Here is a 13,561-nt window from a genome sequence, read left to right on the forward strand (position 1 = left end):
TGAGAATAGTGATCCACATATACTGATGCTACTGTGAAGACAGTATGTTAAGAATACAAATTGGGAAAAGAAATTCAAGAGCATTTGCATTTTAGAACAGAAATTTTTACCGTCTGGATTTAAATCATTCATATGTCATGACAAACCTTCTTGGGCATCAGCCTCTTTTCTTCCTTTCCTAAACCTGTCATAGACCTGAGAGCTGAGCTGAGACGCCAAGATGTATTTGGCTAGGCACTGCCTGACACTATGATGCACAGTGTGTATGGATATATTACAGAAGAGCAGTGGTATATTTATTACCTGTGGCCACTGGCCTCTTGATAATGCTCGGTTAGTTATCTCAGAGACTGTATTCTTCCGTGAATCAGGGTCTTGACGAGAAACTGCTACAGGTTGAAGGGAACTTAAAATTGCTGTGAAAGAGATGAAAATTTTTATTTGTTTTGCACATGTTCAAGGCAACCTTGTAATAAAAGCTTGGTATTCTTGTACTAGGAGACAGACTTTGCACAAATTGCTTTCAAACTAAATAGATAAAAGTATTATTGTCCTCATTCTGCAAAAGAGTAAGACACAGAAGACATACACTGTAAGCTGAGGAGCTTGGCAGTAGGTATAAACATACCAAATTCATTCAAGCATGTTCTACTAATATGGCTGTTACCCTTCACTGAGCATTTCCCCATAGTTTTAAGCAACTGACCTGACCAGGCATCTACTCATGGGCCTCACTTGGGCTTAAATGATCCAGACTGCAACAAAGAAGCAGTATGAGCCCACAACGAAGAAGTAGGAAGTCCCTTTGCAGTTACAGAGCATACACAAATTGTGTGTACATGGAAAAAAACACACCAAGAAACCAACAAACCAACCAGATAAGCACAACTAATTTAATGAGGTCTGTATCAGCAGGTGTGGACATACTGAGATGTGATGAGAAAGTTGGGAAAGAATTATCTTCTGTGTCCCACTCTTGTACTAAAAAAAGATAAATATATGATCAGTTCATCTCCTATCAGGACACTTGTCTATGTAGCCTACTGAGTTCAGTCTGGGGTTACTCTTGGCTTATTATTTTAAAAGCCCTAAGAGAGGTATTGCCAGCAGAAAGTCTGATGCTGATTCTAGTAATAACGCAAACTGGGATTCCTTTATGTTCCAGAAGAAGGAGAAAATAACAGAAGTATGATTCAGCTAATCTTTTCCATTCTCTGCATTTCCTTTTTCAGTCACTTCTCTTTTGTTCCTTCCTTGTTTGATCACCATTAAAAAACAAACAAAAAAACCAACATAATAGTGCCTGTAAGTTTAAACTTATGACTATATTTTCCAGACTGATGTAGTTCCAGTCTGTTTTGAAACAATCTTTACCAATCCATACTCTACATTTGTGGGCCATACTGTTAAGAAACAGCAGCCAAACAGATTATTCAAGCTACCACCTGAGAAACTTTCAGAGAAAGTTACTATTCTGAGATGCTATGAAACATGTTTTCAGTGTAAAGTAAATTTAAAACAGTATTATGTTCCATCCCTGGAAGGGAAAGACAAACTGTCCCAGTGATTTCACTGAAAATAATGAGTCAGTATCTTTGGAACTTAAGGATTTAAAAAGCCTGCCCCTTAATCAGTTTCAGAGATAAGACATTTTATTTTTTCATAAATACTTACTGCCAAATACTGGAGTTGAAAGGTTCTCTGCTCTAGATACTATTGATGGCATTCCAGTTAAGGCAGAAACAATGGCATCAAAAAAGCTTGAATGAGGAGCTGCAACAAAGATTGGGGCTTCCTGTAGACTCGCCACTTTCCCTTTTACTTTAACTCGGAAACCCATTACAAAGAACAGGGTACGAGTTAGGCATGAAAGGGTTGCCTGGATCATCCTCCTTGTGAACAGAAACAGAAAAACATTGTCCATGTTACAGCTAGTACTCTGAACAAAGCTCTACCAAGCTCTCACCAGCACTGTGGCCAGGCACAGGACAGCAATACTGCTCTTAAGGAGAGTACTGGAGGTTTTGGGGTCTTTTTTTTCTTTAATGTTGGCATTTACAATGTTATATTTACAATTTTAAAGGTAAGACAATGTAAAACATCTTCTTCAGTACACTGTTCCCCCCTGCTCCCCAGGTATGCTATTTCTCTTGCTATATTTTACAGCACTTTAGCATGATGCTATTGGGATGGCAGGATAAGTGCTTAGCAGATTCAGTGTCATTTTTTATAAAAACATATATCACTCCAGTACTGTTCTTTTTTGATCATTTTTAATCACTGAGATTAAATAACACAAATGGGACAAGTTCCCTCAGTGGGACTATCATTTCTTGGCCTTGTTACTGCTCACTTCATGTGTCTCCTCTTCCTGCACGTAGCTGCAAAGTACTGCAATGAGAAGAGACCCAGATGCTGAGTGACTGAAACCAGAACACACAAAGGCAGCTTTAGAATACTCCTCCTTAGCATCACAGCTAAGAGAGAAGCTGTCAAAGCTAATTTTGTCCCAAATGAAAACTCAGCAAAGCTTCATTCAGCTACGTAACATTACCAAATACTTTTTAAAATAGTTTCCTTTCTCAAATATTCCTACTCGCATCATTACTGAAATAAGTCTTGGCTTATTGACAGTCTTTTAATAATGTTTTTTATAAAGATGTATCTCAGTCTCAAGAAAATAAAAAAGTTACTTATTGAAAAGCTTTGCTATGGTTGTAAAATACTCTCATCAAAAAATTGCTTCCCCTGCAACAGTAAAAATAAGATTTGATAGAGGATTCTTCTTTAATCAAAAGGAGGAAAAGAGTGTGAGGAAAAAAATACTTCAGATGCTGGCTTTCTGTTATTAAAGAAGCCCACAAACATGGAGCTCCACAAACACTGATCACTTGTTACCTTCTCCATCCTTTAAGTGGCACTGATGCTCCTCCAGTGTGACGGAAAGTTGCAACTGATGCAGACAGCCAGGACAGCAGTAAAAGGATCACCATACATATGGCACGAAGAGGTAGCAATACAATCCCCAGAAGAACAAGCTGGAAAAAGAGAGAGGAAATTCTGAAGAAATGGCATCAAAACAAATAATATCTATGCAGTTACATTTTATGAATTTTAAAACACTTAAATTACTCCTATATGTCTTAGTATATAACAGTACTAATGAGTCCAGTTTTCATACAGGGAACTTTAGTCACTCATAGCATTTCAAAATATATTATTAGATTACCATGTCAGCTGGAAGTGGAACATCTGACTATTTGGGTATTTGGCTTGGATGTTATTAGACAGAGAGAGTAATCAGAGTTTGTTTGCCACAGTTTATACTCAGGCTTGGTCTGCAGCATACAACAAGGTCAGATGAGTCTGACCAGCTGCTGTGTACCTCCACTACAGAGCTCCTATCACCAACCACCATCTGTCTACAAGCCAAGTGGGATTGCTAAGATGATCACAATGTACTTCAACCTTTTAAAAATAATCTTGTGTAGAGCCACAGTACTGCTGTGAGTGATTCTCACTGCTACTGCTTGCAGCAGCACAGAGGCAATGCAACTTCATTTCCCGTTAGGCAAAAAGGAGTTCTCAGTAAAAACCACATCCATGTTTTAAGGCGTGGGTTCAGACTTTACAGTGCTGTAGGAGCTGCAGCAGCAGCTCTGGGCTGATTGCCTTTGGAAACAGTTTGCTCACAGCTTGCACTACACAGACAGTAGAACCTAGCTATTATGAAGACTAACTTCTTGCCTCCTGTCTGGATTAAGCATCCTGGCTGTTAACCTCTGCCCTAGCATTCCTTGAATCATTCAGAATAAGCTGAAAAATCATAGTTTCCTTTCCTTCTTGCAATTAGGAGACTGTTTCTAACTTGAAGCAAACTTCTGGGAGAGTTTTACTATGGTTGCAGCCTGCCAAGCTAGGTACCAGAGCCAACCTAGAAAGACCCAGGCTGACACTGCTGGTCGGTTCTCCAAATGCAATTATATGGGGAGCTGGAGGCACGAGAGCCATTTACATGCTTTGGTTGCAAATAATCCTCAAATATTAGCCCCAGCCCCCAGGAAGGATTTTTTAGCTTGCTTTTTTTTTTTTTTTTTTTTTCCCATGCCCAGCTCCAGCAAAAAGGTGTATTGGTGCAAGGTTGTTAACAGCTTGTTGTAGGGCAGGGCAGGGCAGGAAGAAATTCTTTATTCTTGTACCCTAGTAAATTACTTTAGAAACCATATCTTGAAGGCTGTCCTTTGTGGCACAACAGCAGCACTACGCAGATTGAGCAAGCACAGCCTGGGTGGAAGGTGAGCTGCCTTTAGCCTGGGGAAGTCAGTGCAGCATTCCTGGCAGGCTGTGAGCTGCCCTGTGTGCATACATGGCACAGAACAATACATACCCATGTAGAACTGTTGGACTGGGCATTTTTTTCATCTGCACAGTGCTCCTCAAAACTTAGTATTTGGTTGTATCAGCAGTCACTGACTGACAGCTCCATCAATTCAAATATGGTAAAGTTATTCAGTAAGCGTGCAAGTTTCAGCTTTCAGATTTTAATAAGCATTTAGCTTGCAGTTCTGCAGTAACATCCACTGTTCTACAGAACTTCTGATGCTGTAACACACCTTGTGAATTCATCCAAGAAGTCTGCATTGCTATTCAACTGCTTTTGGGTGAGGTATCAGCCTCTATAAAACGACAAAAAGAATCTGACTCATGACTTTTAACCTTAAGTTTTACACCAGTTCTATTCAAATAACTGTTGAGTGATCTGTTACGTTCCCTTTTTAAAATCTAAATGATCTATAGACACAAACTGCCAACAGCTGGCCAGTGGATTTGAATACGGTGAAGGAACACATGGGTTTCTGTACGTCATACCAGATCAGATAATTTGTGAACTGAACAACAGTGCTCCTCCTTCAAAATCAGCCTTTTTAGTTGGCTTTTCAGCAATGCCTACTTACTGTATAGGAAAAACAAGGCTTTGAATAAGTTTTACAAAATAGTTTGCAACTTAAATATTTGAACTATGAGTGGATTTTAGCTCTTTTCTTTCAAAAGCAACAAATTATTTTAGTACATTTGCAATATAAGCATCTTTGAGTGTTAATAATCCAATTCTAGAGTATAGTAGCTTGGATCTAATTTTCCTTTCATCAACACAGTTCTTCCCCACAGTTCTTCCCTCAACTCCTTTCCAGTTCCATTCTTGTGTCCTCCTCCTGTTCTCTCGTCAACATCCAGAAGAGGCTCTGGCCTTAGTCTTCTAAACCCAATTGTAATGACAGGGACCAAGAGGAATTTTGGGCCTTTGGGGCTCTCTTACATGTTGCAAAAGGCACAGTGACAGCATATCAAGCTCAACAGTGGGTACACTGTAAATGAGGATAAGGAGCAGGTGTTGCAGCATAAGATCTGTAAGTGCTGCCACATAAGCTGGGCATGATTATTTCCTTCTTGAAGCATGCAATTATTCTAAGATTAAAGTTGTATATAAGTAGTCGAGGAAGTGCATTACTAACTTTGTGGACAATACCAAAAGGACTAGAGTCAGTAGTTGGGCTTGAGAGATTTGGCCATGGGCACTTCTTGCTCCTACCCTCTTTGGTACCAGACACAGTAAATATGAAGAATTCAGGTAGCAAGTCTCTCAAAATCAGATATTTCTTATCACATGCATCCACTTGTAATGGGATCTATTAATCCAGTTCAACAGTTCAGTTGTATTCTGTAATGTGAAATAGGAGGTGTAAGCATGAATTAGTGTGTTTTCACTAAAATGATCTTTTTTCCTTATGGAAAAAAAAAGAAAAAAGAAAAAAAATAAAAAGGACTGAATGTGTACTGACCTACAATGAAAAACAAGGATGCGGTAGCAAAAATAAAACAGTTCCTTCCTCAAAACTTTAATAAATTCATTAATCTATTTTAGGCAGATGCACAGGTGGTGCTGATGTGCTGATGCAGGCTGTCAGCTTTCTAGGTCACTGTGTAATGAGGCAGAGTTGATTTCTGCTCCATCAGCCGCAGAGGTGGGTAAAAAAAAAAAGGACAGAAAGAGAAAGGTCGAGGTAGGATAGAAAAGTGCTAGAGAAAAATGTACAGAACACAGGTACAAAGTTCAGTAACTATTAAGTAGGATCTGAGTCACTCATTTCTGTATGCAGTAGTCACAAAGACAGAGCTACCCTGAGTCATCTCAAGAACCATTCCCCAAATGAGGAATCATCTACGTACTTTCTGTGCAAGGTGCCTGTAACCACAGAGCCTTTCACTGCTGCAGTCAACAGTGATGACTGCAATTCTGCATCACAGCTCACTAGTTCCAGTCCCTGCCCCAGCAGAGTGCTGTTCCCTCCTGCTGCACTGTGGAGCTATGCATGGAATGTACTTTGCTTTAAAACATCCCATGTTTTTCATCCCTTCTTCCTGAAGGAAAAGATATATTTGTGGTAGCTAAAATGGCAATCGGAGCCTAGAACTGCAGGTAGGCGCTGCACCCCCTGCAAAGAACAGCCAGCAAACTGTGCATGTCTGGAACCTCATTAGGAAACTACTATCAGTACCCGGGGCTCATGCCTGCAGCTACCGGTTTGGATGCACTTGAGATGTGTCTCAGGCCGCCATAAAACGCAGGGATAAAGAGATCTGAAACTGTTTTCCAGGTTTCTCAAATTTCCTCTCCGCAGCTTCCTTCAGGGCAAACACTGTTTATAACTTTCAGAAGAGCGATATGAAACATAAAATATTTATTCATAACAGCCAGCACAAATCGCCGTGCGTTCCCACACACCGATGTGCTCATCGCCCTCACGGAGGCGTCAGCTCGCGTTCTGTTCATCGGAACAGCTCTTACAGCGAAGCCGTTTCAAAATCGATGCCCAGGAGCGGTCTGCCTTCTTAACTGCACGGGTCCCCTCACAGCCCGCCGCGCCGAGGTACCGACAGCACGCAGAGCAGCCCATCGCGGCCGCTCGCACGGCGTGCGGGCGCTGTTTTCCCCAAGAGCAGCGTGTTATTGCAGTCACGGCGCAGACCGGCCACCCTTCGGTCCTGCACGGGAGGCTGAAGCTGCGGGCAGCGCGCGGTGCGGAGCGGGCTGCCGGCCGCACGACGCGTAACGGGCGGCGCGGCTTCTGGGCGCCCCGCCGTCACAGCGGCACGGCGGGCCGCCCGCGCGACGCGGCCTCCGGCTTTCGCCCACCCCGCCGCCGACGATCGCCGGGCTCTGAGACGCGCCGGGGCCGCCGCGGCGGGAGGCCCCGTCGGTGCCAGCTCTGCCGGGCAGCCCGGATCCCGGCTCCGCGCCGCCAGCCTTACCCGCAGCTTGTCCCCTGCGCTCAGGCGGCCCGGGTGGACGAAGGGGTTGGGAACGACGGGCGGGGAGAAGGACTGCTGCCGGGGCAGCGGCAGCGTCCGCTGCGCCATGCCCGCGACACCGCCGCGCCGACGCCCCGGGCGACGTTTGCGCATGAGCCGCGGCCGGGGGGGCGCCACAGCCGTGCCCGCTGCTGCCCCGCCCGGCGCGAGCCGCCCAGAACCGCTCGCGCCCCGGGAGCCGCTGGGCTCGCGCGCCGTCCCGCGCGCCTCCTGAGGCGCGAGCTGCTGGGCGGGAACCGGCAGCGCACGGCGTTCTGCCGTTCTGCCGTTCTCCCTTCGCCGCCCCCCGAGCTGTAGCCCGGCACCCGCCTTCCCCTCAGCCCTCGTTCGGCATCGCAGCGCTGGGTGCTGTAGACGGCGACTGTTCGTGAGCGCGAAAAGGTGCTCGGCGCCCACGAGGGCTGATATGTGAGAGATAAGAGGCAGACTGACGTTTCGCGGTGTACAACGGAAGCCCTTTTCGAGCGAAGGGTGCCCTTGTGCGCTGCGGAGGGCCGTTGTGGAGCCCTCGGTGTGAGACGAGGCTCGGAGACCCGCCGAGGGCGGCCCGTGCGGGAGCTGGGCTCGCACACCTGGCCCCGGCTCACGCCGTGCAACGCCTGCAGGGCGGCCCCGGAGCAGGGCTGGGTTGGGCTCAGGAGCTGCGGTGCCTTTGCACCCCACGCCGCTTCTGCTTCCTGTGCTAAAGGAACTTTCAGCCTGACCGCGGTTAGGAAACACGCGCTTGGGTTCACACGCTGATCTGCTGCTGCGGGTGAGCCAGCAGGACGGCTGTCTGCTGAGAGTGCTCCCAGACCGGGCCTTAACGATGGCATCTGTTCCCTATTCAGGCACTGTGTTTTGCTGTGGCGTTCTGTTCTATCTCACGTCTGTTCTGCAGAGAAAATACTGACGCTTCCTCCCACATCAATCTGTTGCTGAAACAACTATTCGTACTGCTGTAAAAATATCACATAAATCTGATGGTTCGGTTCCCGGTTTGGCGTGGCTGCTTCCACCAAATATAGATTTAGTAAATACTAAAAATTATCCGTGGTTTGCATTGCGTGTGCTGAAGGAGTAGTCCTAATGATAGCCTTGGGTGAACTGGAGCCTGCGCGTCACAGAAATGTGGTGAGTGGAGGATTTCCCTGGGCAGGTTTCAGGGTCACCCAGTGACCGCTGGTCCTTGGAACCGGTGCTGTGTGGAGGGTAGGGCTGAGGGAGCCCCAGAGAAGGCAGCTCAGTTCTGCCTCCGTTAACAGATCATTGTACGAGTCTGTCTAAAATCCCACAGCTTTCCTAGCCAAGCTGTTCCCATATATACAAATATATTTTCTGAGTAGAGCCTTTCTCTCTGCAATTAATATCCATTCTTGGTGGATATGAACTGTTCCCTTTCTTCTTTGCAGTTACTTTTTGCACACCCTCACAGTGCTTTCATGATTCTCTCAAGCTTTCACTACACTCAGCAGTTGAGTGCTTTCAGGTTTTCTCTCCCAGATCATAGTTTCTAAGGATCTGACTATTCCTGATGCTTCTCTTTGGCTTTTCTCCAGACCTTTCAAGTGCCTAAACTAGAAGCACTTCTCCCCAGGAGGACTGACCAGTGCTGGTTGGGCAAGAAGGATTACTTCCTGACAAGTTTATATATCCCCATACAGTATCTGCTTTTATCTCACTGCTCTGGCTCTGTGACTCACGCTGTGATTCACGATAACACTTAGATGCATTTCTGCACAATTACTTGTCATTTAAAATGTGAAGTTCTAACAACAAGCCACTGCAATCCTTAGAATAAGCCTAATCTAAGAACAAGCCTGCAATCCTTACCAAATCCAATCTTACCTCTAGAACCTGGGATACTAAAGTATCTAGTTTTACAAATGTGATGCTTTTATTGTGTAAAAGAATTGTTAAAAGACAATTGTACTGATTATAAATATTTACTTATCTAAGGCTGATTAGTCATAGTGACACCAAAAAGGCTTAACTTCACAGATGATGAGGTATGAACAGTGCAACAAAAATGTTCTAATGTTCAGAATGTGTGAAGGTGTGATCCTTTGGTTAAACTGACATCAGTCACTCTTGCATAATAATTCCTTTCTGGTCTGTCAGTCTATGGTAGAATGAACTTGGCTCACATTCCTCTAACACAAAACAACTAAAACTATTATGAAACTGATTTCTATAATCATTTCAGTACCATTACTTCAACAGAACGTGCATCTGATACTACAGACTGGCAAGATGGGAGAAATAGCATTAGTTTGCTATCAATTAGGTTTTTTTTCTTTTTTCTTTTTTTTTCTTATGTTTGGACCTACACCCACCTTTATTTCTGCAGGTCCCTAGGAAGGTAGATATTCTCCCTAAGGTGCTTTACCCTCTATTGTCTTGTATGAGGCTCTAGAGCAGGTATAGCTTCAGCGTGCATTTTAAGTCTTCTGCTACCAATCCCAAATCGAGCCAGAAGCTAAAATGTTTCCTTTTTTAGCATTTTCATATTTAATTCTTCAATTGGGCCTGTTGTCTTAACTTTGCAAAACACTCACGAAGGCATTTTTTGACATGGGAATGGAAATCCCTCCTCGTGTTTGAGTTGCTCCCTGCTCGCTCTTGACGAACATTCCCCCTCTTGTGGCCGCAATCGTGTAATGCCGCTGCACAGAAAACTGAGGGCAGAGTCTGAACTACACGTGAGGAAAAGCACGACCCTTCGTCGAGGAATAGCTACAAAACTTCTTTATGCAAAGTGTTGTTCTAATTATTGTCTTACTTTCTGTGGTATTACTTGTGAACTACTTTTACATAATGGGTATGAAATCAGTAATAGTGTGTTTTCACTGTCAGTTTAACTTATCCTTTCTTTCTTTGCAGATCATGATGCACTAATGCCAGTTCATTCTTTGCTCCCCTCCTGGAGCAATGCCTACTGATCCCTTCCAAGAGAAAATCTGGGTGCAGAAGGCAGATGTTTTCTCCAGTGTCCAGCGAAGCCAAATAGCATGAATGGAAAGTTGCATCAAGTTTGTTTTTCTTCACCTGAGACAGCATTCCAGTGTTATCATGGTAAGTCATATATTCTCAGAGGTTTTCATACCTTAACCATACAACACAACCTCTGTAGCGTGCTTATGTTAATAGTACTGTGGCAGGCTGCCACAGATATTTTAAACTAAAAAGCCATAGATGTTTTTGATAATTGTATCTGAGAATCAGAAAGCCAGCATGAGTCCCAAGGAAACCCAAACTCAGTGCTAAGCAGTGTGGACATACTGGTTTCCCCAGTGATGTCCACAGGGGTAAACGTGGCTTGTCATGTAGTTAATAGCAACTGCAATAGTAAACAACATACTTACCATGGAAGAGGAATCAAAATCACTTTTTCAAGTTCTATGCTGATAAAGGACTAATTAAATGGTATACAGTAGTGAAAATAAGATCTGATTGTAGAAGGGAACTGAAACAAACATTACTTAACAGTGTCTTTAACTAATATCTATTTAACACTCAGTAAAAAATGCCAACCATGGGAATGTTCAATGGGCCAAATAACAGACAGTGTAATTTGTTAGGGCTTCATCAATCGATTTCAGACTGCTGAGAATCTAGGCTCTGCATGTCTTTCAGTTGAATTTATTGTTTCTGTGTCACTGTAAACAATGGAAGCAGTTCTGGCCTGTTCCTTCACAGTGCTCAAGTGTTTATGGACCAGAGGATGTAGTGACAGGCGTGCATAATCCATCCAAGCAAACACATGCATGCATGTGCATGCATGCATACACAACCACCCCATGCTTTGCTTTTCTCTTTTCATGTCAGTTGCAGAGATGCATTTATCTTTGGGTTTTTGTTTAATGTTAAATGTAACTGAAACACCTCTAAAGCTAATGTGCCTCCTGGTTACCACTTGACGTATCTCTCACAGAAATTCCTTTCTCTTCCACTTCCCCTTGTTCCTTCAATGTTAGACTTTCTGTGCTAGAAGTGTGCATGTAGGGTTCATACAGTGTTTGTCTGGTAAGTTTTCAAGTGATTCATCACATTTGAGAGTTGTTTATAGCTGTTTTTATTAACGGGAAGTTGCTGTCCCCAGTCTGAAGTATGGGAGTCCAGCCCATTCCCTAATATACATAAAATAATCCAAGAGTATGTCCTGGTGTGCTACATCAGAGAGAGAAGCTTTGTGCTAAGAGTTCCCTGAAGCTGCATCTACTGAATTCCTTTCTTTTGACTGATGCTTAACTGATGGAAGACGAGAAACTTGAGAGGCAAGAACCTAGCCACTTCAGTTTGCAAGTTATACTTGATAATGTCCTGCACAAAGGCAGGCACTTGAATAAATGCTTACCTTGCATGTTGTTCACCCTGGTGAAGTAGGAATTGTGTTAAATTTTAGGTCCTAGTCTGGCAGATAGATTGCTGAGCTAGCTCAGCTAACAAGTTAAGGAAAAAATACATTAACATTGTGTCTTGCTGATGCTGTCTGAAAGTAAAGGCAGTTATCTCAGGGAATCCACTGGGGCTGTCCCCTTGGAGAATCCTTCTGTAAAATTTCCTCACCTGTGGTGGCTGCAAAACTGGACAACTTGACAAGAATTTCTCTTCTGCTTCTCTGGGTAAGGAAAGCTCTGGACTAATGATGGGGGATCTCCAACTCCCAGTGCTCTCAAATAGTACCTTCCCTGATTATTGAATTCACTTGAAAACAAAAGAAAAAAGTAGATTTACAAGAAAAAGAGTGACTCCAGTGAATTGCGTGAGAATGAGATATAAAATTAACTGTTTTTTTTCCCTTTGAACTGAACCCAGGAGCCTCAGTAAAGTTTACCCTATTTAAAGCATTAATTAGGGAGCTGACTGTACATAAAGATAAAACAACTCTTAAAGAAGTCTCCAGGGACTAAAAAAAAACCAGTTTTGTCTACATGAGGCAAAAGAATTTTAATTAGAAGCCAATGAATTGAAGTGAACTGATATGAGCAACAAAAAGAGAATTTATCCCACAATGTATTCAGGGAACATAATTGAATGTTCATTAGCTAAGAATTATATACTGACTGTTAATGAGCAGAAATGAATATGTATTATTTCTTATTAAGCTGGAAATGTATGGAACTAATTGCATTTAAATATAGTAGCTATAAAGCTGTGTTTGTTAAGTGTCAATATGAAGAACACGGAAGTCATAGGTGAATTTGTATTCTTTACTGCAGTATTGCTTTAAATATTTATTATCCTAAGTGGCAGTAATACAGAGCTTTCTGTGGAAGCAGTTAATATTTTGTGCTAGTAGAACTTGGGGGTGCCCTCATTTGGATAGGATTTATGCTTTGTTTAATATAAATTAAAGAAGGCAGCGTTGCCAAGACAGAAGTTCTTAAATTACTGTAAAACTGTTACTCCTGCTTCTGTATGATGAGAGACCTCTGTTGTTCATGATTAAATGGCAGTTGGCTTATTGATACTAGAGCTTGATAATAATCTCAGCAGAAAATTTTGGTAAGATTTCTTTGTTGAAGAAAGGAAAAAGCCATCTTGTTACTAGGTGTGGCGACAGAAAAGTGGAATTAATTTGTATTAACATGGGATGTGCTGTGCATGCACTGAAGAAGGGCCTGTGCCTGCCTGGGAAAGCTTACAGTTACATTACAGACCAAGTTTAAAAGGAAGCTGATAGCAGCCTTTTAACTGCTAAAGGTAGGCCCTCTGATCTCCCTAAATTTATCTTTAATGTACAGATGTATTTTTATCACAGCATTCATTAGTACTATTCGTTAGAACTGCACAACTGCACACACGTTTTCTGAAAGGCTGCAGCTTTTTTCCTATTCACAAGAGGGCGATAAATCCCCAGTCATTGATACTCAGCCTCTGTACTGAGTGATCAGTAGTTACTGCAAAATGTCATCGCAAGCATCTTGCTGTCTGATAACTGATATGTAGAGAGACGTGTAAAATTTTGTGGCACCTTTTCTTTTGTCTTATGGGAAGTCCAGGCTAGGCTCAGATCATTTCATGCCACTGCAGATCCTATTGGCAGTACAAACTACGTGTGGAAAGGTTATTTAGAGGATTGCCCCCACTACAAATGTTTTCTTCGTGGTATACTTACAAGGATTACATTCAGATTCATGTCAAATGCCTCAAATAATGTGATTTTCAGTATACTTTGAGAGTTTCCCATATCCTAAACTTTGTTGTG

The 13,561-nt window shown here is 43.0% G+C and overlaps 1 protein-coding gene and 1 long non-coding RNA gene across 7 annotated transcripts in view; one reads left to right on the forward strand and one right to left on the reverse strand.

Annotated features, from left to right (window-relative positions):
* Positions 1-7,519, reverse strand: part of LPCAT2 (lysophosphatidylcholine acyltransferase 2) — a 28,599-nt gene extending 21,080 nt beyond the window's left edge. The window contains exons 1-4 of the mRNA XM_031615371.2: positions 7,312-7,519; positions 2,899-3,038; positions 1,675-1,892; positions 304-416 (exon numbers count right to left, since the gene is read on the reverse strand). Coding sequence (XP_031471231.1) covers positions 304-416; positions 1,675-1,892; positions 2,899-3,038; positions 7,312-7,464 — 624 coding nt within the window. The 5' untranslated portion in view covers positions 7,465-7,519. The remainder of the gene's footprint in view (positions 1-303; positions 417-1,674; positions 1,893-2,898; positions 3,039-7,311) is intronic.
* LOC116243587 (uncharacterized) overlaps positions 6,766-13,561 on the forward strand; it is a 519,295-nt gene continuing 512,499 nt past the window's right edge. For 3 of the 6 annotated variants that reach the window (XR_016470861.1, XR_016470865.1, XR_016470863.1), the window contains exons 1-2: positions 7,619-7,752; positions 10,234-10,425. This is a non-coding gene — a long non-coding RNA (uncharacterized LOC116243587). Of the gene's footprint in view, positions 6,930-7,618; positions 7,753-7,903; positions 8,485-10,233; positions 10,426-13,561 lie in introns of those variants that run through there. The other 3 variants (XR_016470864.1, XR_016470866.1, XR_016470862.1) reach the window with 3 other exon arrangements.

Source organism: Phasianus colchicus, chromosome 13, assembly GCF_987193195.1.
Source record: "Phasianus colchicus chromosome 13, bPhaCol1.hap1.1, whole genome shotgun sequence".
NCBI lineage: Eukaryota > Metazoa > Chordata > Aves > Galliformes > Phasianidae > Phasianus > Phasianus colchicus.